The sequence below is a fragment of the Primulina eburnea genome, chromosome 16, assembly GCF_022965805.1.
Source record: "Primulina eburnea isolate SZY01 chromosome 16, ASM2296580v1, whole genome shotgun sequence".
Classification (NCBI taxonomy): Eukaryota; Viridiplantae; Streptophyta; class Magnoliopsida; order Lamiales; family Gesneriaceae; genus Primulina; species Primulina eburnea.
Genome location: NC_133116.1, coordinates 14,009,928 through 14,018,127, shown reverse-complemented (window position 1 = coordinate 14,018,127; position 8,200 = coordinate 14,009,928). Strand labels below are relative to the sequence as shown.

The 8,200-nt window shown below is 33.3% G+C and overlaps 1 protein-coding gene and 1 long non-coding RNA gene across 2 annotated transcripts; one reads left to right on the top strand and one right to left on the bottom strand.

The window, feature by feature from the left end:
• Positions 1-4,928: 4,928 nt before the first annotated feature.
• Positions 4,929-6,720, bottom strand: LOC140816475 (uncharacterized). Its single transcript, XR_012114597.1, has 3 exons — positions 6,595-6,720; positions 5,741-6,446; positions 4,929-5,330 (listed from the first exon to the last, which is right to left on the bottom strand). It is a non-coding gene; the product is annotated as an uncharacterized lncRNA (long non-coding RNA).
• On the top strand, positions 6,463-7,726 carry LOC140816469 (pathogenesis-related thaumatin-like protein 3.5). The gene is made up of 3 exons (XM_073175765.1): positions 6,463-6,971; positions 7,144-7,405; positions 7,520-7,726. The coding sequence occupies exons 1-3, from the start codon at positions 6,497-6,499 to the stop codon at positions 7,665-7,667; spliced, it is 885 nt and encodes a 294-aa protein (XP_073031866.1). The 5' UTR covers positions 6,463-6,496; the 3' UTR covers positions 7,668-7,726.
• The last annotated feature ends 474 nt before the right edge of the window (positions 7,727-8,200 follow it).

Here is an 8,200-nt window from a genome sequence, read left to right as displayed (position 1 = left end):
AGATTATACAGTGTTTACAAATGAGTTTCAACATCGAATTACGATTCATTTGTATTAAAGTATAATCAAGGACTTTATCTATATTGATTGCATGGTTATACAGATAAAGTAAAAAAAGACCATAAAAAGTTAAATTATATTAAAATAAAGATTGTTTATTACATTTGAGTCAATAAATTCCCTAGCCAACCATTGGTTTACAGGACATCTATTCTAACATCGATATCCTAGGAAATTAATGATCCTATATGTATATGGACTTATTTTGGCGTTTGAGTTGCATTTTGTGTGTATCACAGCTTGCAGTTTGACGAGAATGATTGCATTTCTATTTGATCATGCACCGCTAACTGTGATTATAATTGCTCGTCTTTCTTTCTCTTACTTGTGCTGCGTTGTAAGTAATGTGTTTGTGGATCATTTCTTTTGTTTCTTCCTTTCCCAGGTCATTTATTTCCTTGATAATATTCAGATGCATATTCTCATATATGTTTTATCTGCTGTTTGTTTCTATTCGGTTTTGCATTTTAGCTTAATTTATGATAATCGTATTATTTCAAATCCACTGTGGATCATTGATATTTTCTACTGAGGTTGATTTCTTTTATGGGGGTGTATTTAATGTAGGAGATTTATTAATTTTTAATGACTTTTGTAGATTTTAAAAGTCGAGATGTATTCAATTAAGATTTTTGCATATTCTATATAAGTCTAGTGATATTCAAAATAGACTTTCATAGAGTCTTAAAAAGTCAAGTGTTATTCAACATTGACTTTTTAAAACTCTATAAAAGTCTAGAGGTATTCAAATTTTCAATAGATTTTTAATAACTTCATGAAATTTATTATACAAACATTAAAGCTTAAAGTACAATTATAAATGATCAAAAATCTATTAGGTTCAACCCAAAGATTTGGATGGATTTTTAAAACTTCTAACTCGTACACAAGCTATTTATTTCTCCCTCTATCGCTTAACATTACCTCTCTTCTTATCTTCTCTCTTCTCATCTATCTCTATCACTCTCTCAAATGTTCGAAATATGTCTCTATATATATTTTCATCTTTCCTTTCAAATTTTTCATTTTTTGGCTAATTGTTCATTTAATAAATTTTTATTTTAGTATCATAGAAAATTTTGAATTCTAGAATTGATTTTGTGATTTTTAATTTATAATTTATACAAATTAATGTAATATTCAATAATAATAAAAGATAATCCAAAAAATGCCGTATAAATTCTTAATAATTGAATAGTCTCGCAACATCTATGATTTTTTAAATTTTTTTATCATTTATATGTAAGTGTGATATTTTTATACAAAATTGTATTATAAATAATATTTTTTTATATGTATATTATCAATTCAAAAACAAGGTTACATATTAATCAATTGATGTATTTTTAAAAATTTACAAACATCCATACAAACCCATGTATATGCATATGTAAGTATTAAATTATTTTACTTTTATAAGTAATTTATTTATTAATATAAATAATGAAAAATTATTTTAAATTACATATGTTATATATTTCAATTAATTATTGATTCAAAGAATTAATAAAAAATAATATTTTATAATTAAGTACAAAATTTATTAAATCCTATAAAAAAATTCAAAGAATTAATAAAAAATAATATTTTATAATTAAGTACAAAATTTATTAAATCCTATAAAAAAAATTCAAAAAATTCTATAAAAATCTTGCAAAAAAAGTCTACATGAATCCACATAAATCAATTTATAAATATGTGAGACTCTGTAAAAGTCAATAAAAATCTATTATCTGAAAAAGTATTAAAAGTCATCAAAACTCTGGATTGAATACACCCCACTAAGTTTAGGAGGAAGGAATTTGTATATTTTTTTTCACTGGAAAGACATCTGATTTACGTTTTTTTTTTTGTTTTCCCTTGTATTGCAGGTCAAGGAGCTAAAACATATACCGCACGGGAGAGTTTCATATATAATTTCCAGAGTAGGTCTCGTGTGAGACCGTCTCACGGATCATAATCTGTGAGACGGGCCTAATCATAATCATATTCACAATAAAAAATAATATTTTTAGCATAAAAAGTAATACTTTTGCATGAGTGACCCAAATAAGATATCCATCTCACAAATACGACCCGTGAAACCGTCTCACACAAGTTTTTGTCTAATTTCCATCTTGATGAATGATTAAATATGCGTAATTTGTTTCATATCTTGAGAAGGTTCTAATTCATTTCCCTTTCTTCTGTCATGCAGGAGAAACAATATTTCTCTTCCATGAATTGCGGTTCAGGAGCATGTGGGGCTTTGAAGGTCAATCTATTACTCCAAGCAAGAGCAGGTTTTGCAGCTTGTGGATCCATTCAAAGACTTTACTAACATATAGAGTTTCATTTACTTTGATGCCTCTCTTCATACATTCCAACACGATGGCAAGTATTCCCATTATATAATGAAGATGTTCATATGTCCGAGCTATGCCATTCACCTGTGACCATAGTTCGCAATCACAGTCGCGGAGACCGTCGTGGAAGTCACCGTTCCAGTTCTCATGATATTTCGCAGAACGGTCACGGCGTTGATATTTTTAAAAAATTAATATAAATTGAAAATTTTGGAAAAATATTTAAAAATATGTAAATCAAAATAAATATCATTTAAATAGATTATTTGATTAAAATAATATGTCAAATATATTTTTTAAATTTTATTCACGTCTTATTTAATCACAAAGAATATCTTTATTATACATCGAAACAAGAGATTATTTTTCGAAAAAAATAGTGTGACCAATATTATTTTTCAAAATTTGCATATTATTTAAATTAATATATAATTATTGCAATCTACAACAAGTTTCACTTATATTCCAAATTTACATTTTAAAGCTATTTTTAATATATTTTAAATATATTTTCAAAATTAACTTTATTAAATATATAATTGATAAAATAGATCGAATACTTTTACGTTCTTCTATCAATTTGTTAAAAGTTCATATTATATATATCAATTTATGAAACTTTACAAATTAAGAAGAGTGGATCGAGCTATACAAATTATATATATTATTTATGAAATCATTTACCCACAATAAGAAGAGTGAAAAAAATAATAATAAAAAGAAAAAAGAAAAACAAATAAGAAGAGCCCAGAACCTTGACCTTCACACTTGGGTCGAGCTCGACCCTAACACCTCGGACTCGACCCTCCTGTATTTTATTTTTACCGTTTCTTTCATCGATCTGTTCCGTCCACTGATAACATGTCGTTTTCTATCTACGTAATGATACCCCAAAACATCAACGTTCACACTCCGGAACTTCGTCAATATAGGCCTCGTTCCCGTTCCGGAACGGCGATACCTTTTCAGCAAACCATGCCTGTGACAAACATTCCAACATGGAAAGTACATGTGCTCCCCAATATATGATGAAGATGTTCATCTGTCCGAGCCATGCCACTCATGACTCACCTGTCACAAACATTCCAACATGGCAAGTACGTGTGCTCCCCATTGTATGATGATGTTCATTTGGCCAAGCTATGTCATTCATCTGCCATAAACATACCAACAACATGGCAAGTACATGTTCTCTCCCATTATATGATGATCGAGCTATGTCATTCAGCTCATGGTTCGCCGGAACGGTTGCCTAGGATGTAGAAGATCATACCATGATGATTGTGCTTGGAACGTCAACTACCGTTTCAGTTTCAATGTTATGTTGCGGAACGGTTGTATAAAAAAATTAATAAATTCAAAAAATTGGTAAAAAAATTTAAATATAAATTACATCATACTAAAAAAATAAAATATATGAATTTATTACAAATTAATATATCAGTACAAAACTATTTTACAATAATAGCACAATAAGAAATACACACTAAAAATTATAACATAACAAAGCTAATACCATGAAGAGTGATGCGGATGAGCGAAATCATTGTTATATTCTTGATCACTATCTCGTAGATTAAATTGATTTCAAACATTTGGATATTGACGTGATTGTCCATAGAGATATTGATTAGATTGAGATGACGAAAGATCATTAGAATGAGATCACTGATTTTGTAACAGTGTTTCGTCACAACGATTATAGTATCTGAATCTACGATACACACTAGAACTATCAGCTGTACTTGAAGATCTATACTCAGGACCATGACGTCCAACACCCCGCCATATAGATGATGAAGATTCATTGTATCTATCACCAATATATTGAGATGACCCATAATCAAATCCACGATGTCTAATTCTTTGTGTACCAAATGTTGAAAAATGAAATGATTTATCAAAACATGAAAGTTATAGCCTTATATCTTATCTTTCTAATGGAATTGGCCTCACAACAATTGGATCAATATACAAGACATTATACTAAAACCACAACTACTGCCACATTTTTCATACAGTTTCTGTACTTCCATTTCCTATTTGGCTCAAGATCAACTTTCTATTATACACATTCATTTTCATAATCATCAACAACTATTAAATATAATACCAATAACATAACTATTCTATTATCATTCCAATACACATAACCATAAACAATAATCATCTACAATAACCATTACCATACCTTACCATAATGAACCATGAATATCTCGTAACCATATTTTTAAACACCAAACCGTTCCGCTCGGCCGTTCCGTTCCGCTTCGCCGTTAAATCGCCGATTCGAAGAACGGCGCTACAAAACAATCACCGATTTGCCCTGGAACTTTGGAACGGCGGTCACCGTTCCCGTTCCGTTCCGGCCGTTCCGACTGCATAACGGCCGTTCCGGCGAACCTTCAGCTATCACAAAACTGTGAAAGGAATTTCATCTCCAGAGTCGTGCTTCTGTTTGCCTTGAAGCCATCCTTTAACTTAGCAATGTGACTGATTTGGTTGCTATCCTGTTACTGTAAGAAAAAATGATACATATCAGAAAGAAGGATAAACGTGTAGGAAATGACGACGGCCATTGCCTACAATTTTTGACAAAACATGCGTACGCGGCTTCAACTTTAGAAAATTGAGATGCGTACACGCTTCTTCTTTTGAGTCTCAGCTCCCGATACACTCATCGATGGTATGAGAAACGCCTATAAATAGCAATATTGAGGTTCCTAAAGACGCACCTTACAAGAAAATTATACACCATCTATAGAGAGCGTGAAGTGCATAGAAGACATCAATTGGAGAAAAAACAGAGAACTTAAAAATTTTCAATAGCCGGAGTAAAATTCGATCCGCTTTCGCATATTATTTACCATGTTTATATATGTGCAAAACCATGATTTTTTAGAAAAATTCCGACAGTTACCACCTCTTTCTTTGTGAACCCCTATCGGGCCTCCAGGCACTGGCTTTTTTATGGCTCTGGAAATTAAATGGGGATGATGCTTCGATCACGTCTCAGGAAGCAAATGCGATAACAACTCTGTAGCTCTAGAATGTTCTAGGATTACATGTGATGAATGATACGGGTTCCCTTGATTACATATTTAAACTTTGTAATTTTAGCTGATGTTTGCCTCTCATGATCTTGACAAGGAAGTGTTAACCATCCAATTTTTTTTTTTTTTGTATTTTCTAGGCTATCGTGTACGTGTTCTGAATTTGAAGTTTGAATTTGTCTCCATCTTTGGTTCCCTGCACCTTATTAAAAAGTGCATCTTTATCCGAATCCATTGGACATTTCTCAAGTTGGCTTAATTTTAATACGTTGTGTTGTGCACCGATCTTCTGCACTCGTTATTAGTTTAGTAGGCTGACGTTATTTGTTACATTTAAATATGGTGTATCCCGTGGTGTGCCATATCTTATCTTATTGTTTAACAAATTTACTAATTTGATAATGCGGAAGTGGAGTTCTGGGATCCAACCTCTCTGCCCAATTGAAAACGAGTATTTCTGAATGATGGGTTCAATTTTCTACCTAACGTAGAAGTTGTCTTGTGTCATCATTAAATGATGAGACATATTAAAATGCGTGGAGTAAAAATCCATGTAGCTGTAGAAACTATTGGCACCTGCATATTTTGTATTGGGTGGTCTGTTTGTAAATTTGCGACACTAGGCGATTTTCTGTATACAGAGAGTGGTTTTCCGGTATAGCGAGGAAATTTTTGTCCCACTGCATTAATGGGGACAAAACTGTTCTGAGTTTGTTGAATGTATACAAAGGTTCCTCTGTATTTATGATCTAGCAGGGAATCTTAGGGTAACCTTTTCAACGGGTATTCCCTATGCATTTTACCCAAATGTTCCAAGTATATTCCTATCTCCATTCTTATTTCTTATTTCAGAGGTTGCTTCCCACACAGTCCATGGAAGACAAAAGAAAAGAAATGCTAAACCCAAATTCTGAATATTGCGGCTGATTAAGTCTGCAAAGCAACGTAATGATTTATGATTTTGCTTGTCGAAGTTCCTCCGTGAATTCTTGATCATGGTACGATACAAATATGTAGCCGGCCTATTTTCCACTACTCATGGCATCTTGCAAGCTTCTCACTTCTTTCATCATCTTTTCCTTCTTCGTTGACTCTTTCTCTTGCATCTTTACACTTGTTAACAATTGCCCTTTCACGATTTGGCCAGGGACTCTAGCTGGTTCAGGTACCCCACAGCTTCCAGCCACAGGGTTTCAGTTGGATTCAGGCCAGGGTATCGCCATTCCAAGCTTTCCGGGATGGTCTGGTCGGATCTGGGCTAGGACTGGCTGCATATTTGATGAAACAGGTACTGGGTCCTGCGAGACTGGAGACTGTGGAGGAAGACTGGAATGTGATGGCCTTGGTGCCACACCACCGGCTTCATTATTTGAGATAACCCTCGGAGTCGGAGAAGACAGAGATTTCTACGATGTTAGCATCGTTGATGGATACAACCTGCCATTAGTTGCTGCACCAAGAGGGTTTCAAATCGGATGCAACGCCACAGGCTGTCTAGCAGATATAAATATGGGTAATTATGAATTTAGCTATCCGATTGCTTGCCTGAAAGGAACTTTTGGTTTATTGGTTGAAGTATGAAAACCGTTAGTGGCCCACTTCCCATACACTAAACTTTGTGCAACAAATGTTTTCTATCATTTATCTTGGTTAAAAACTCTACAATGGAATGAACTGATCATCAGGTTGTCCTGAAGAACTTCAAGTGATTGGCAGTAATGAAGATGGAGGGGTTGTGGCTTGTAGGAGCGCATGTGACGCGTTCAGGCTAGACGAGTATTGTTGCAGTGGAGAGTATGCAAATCCGTCAACATGCAGGCCATCTTTCTATTCGGGGATATTCAAGAGAGCCTGTCCGAGAGCTTATAGCTATGCTTTTGATGATGGAACCAGCACCTTCACATGCAAAGCTTTGGAATATGCCATCATATTCTGCCCAAATAATGGGTAATGGATGCTTACGTTATATCGACCCCCTTAGTTTTTTATTCTTGTGGGTTCAAAATTTTAGTGGATGCTGTATATATATACATATCTTGGAGTATTGTCTTTTTGATGCAGGATGAGGAGGATCGATGGCGAATCGACGGCTCCACGAATTGGAGAAGGAGATCATGGGAAGATTTCAAGAATGGCTTCATCTTCAACCAAGCTATTACCCTTCCAGATCTTAACAATATCTGTTCTTGTCTCTGCTTTTTATATGTAATAGCATGTCATACTTCTGTACTGCAACAGTCAAAAAAATTACATGAAAAATATACGTATTTTCAGTTGTAATTTGATTAAAAAATATCGTTAAATCAATCAGACACAGTTGAATATCCAGATCGAAAAAGAAAAATATGTTTTAAACCCAAAACAAAAAAAGGTTTGGATTTCTCGATCCGTGAATTTAAGAAATAACTAACCATATGTTTACAAATTAATAGGAGCCTCTGAGTTAAGTAGTAAAGGATGTGAGGCAGAAAGGTTCAGTGGTGTCATATAAGCAATATAATGAAATCCAGCAGATGGAGCTGATCGTCCCAATCCGGTTGCATTTTAATTATCCGTAGCTGGGTGGGTTAACTTACCACATATATTTGAAAAATTAATATTTTTATTAATTATTAAACAATCAATTTTTCCTTCTATCCCCTGGTTCCCACCCCATGTAACGTTGATGGTAATTTAATATACAAATTATTGAGATATGTTTTTTACACATTTTTTCTATTTTATTTCATATATTACCAAAAA

Bases quoted from the DNA above. Each gene is read 5' to 3' on its own strand.
- LOC140816469 (XM_073175765.1), top strand. From the start codon at position 6,497: ATGGCATCTTGCAAGCTTCTCACTTCTTTCATCATCTTTTCCTTCTTC. The intron at 6,972-7,143 runs GTAATTATGAAT...ACTGATCATCAG, and splicing joins TCTAGCAGATATAAATATGG to GTTGTCCTGAAGAACTTCAA. The intron at 7,406-7,519 runs GTAATGGATGCT...TTTTTGATGCAG, and splicing joins ATATTCTGCCCAAATAATGG to GATGAGGAGGATCGATGGCG.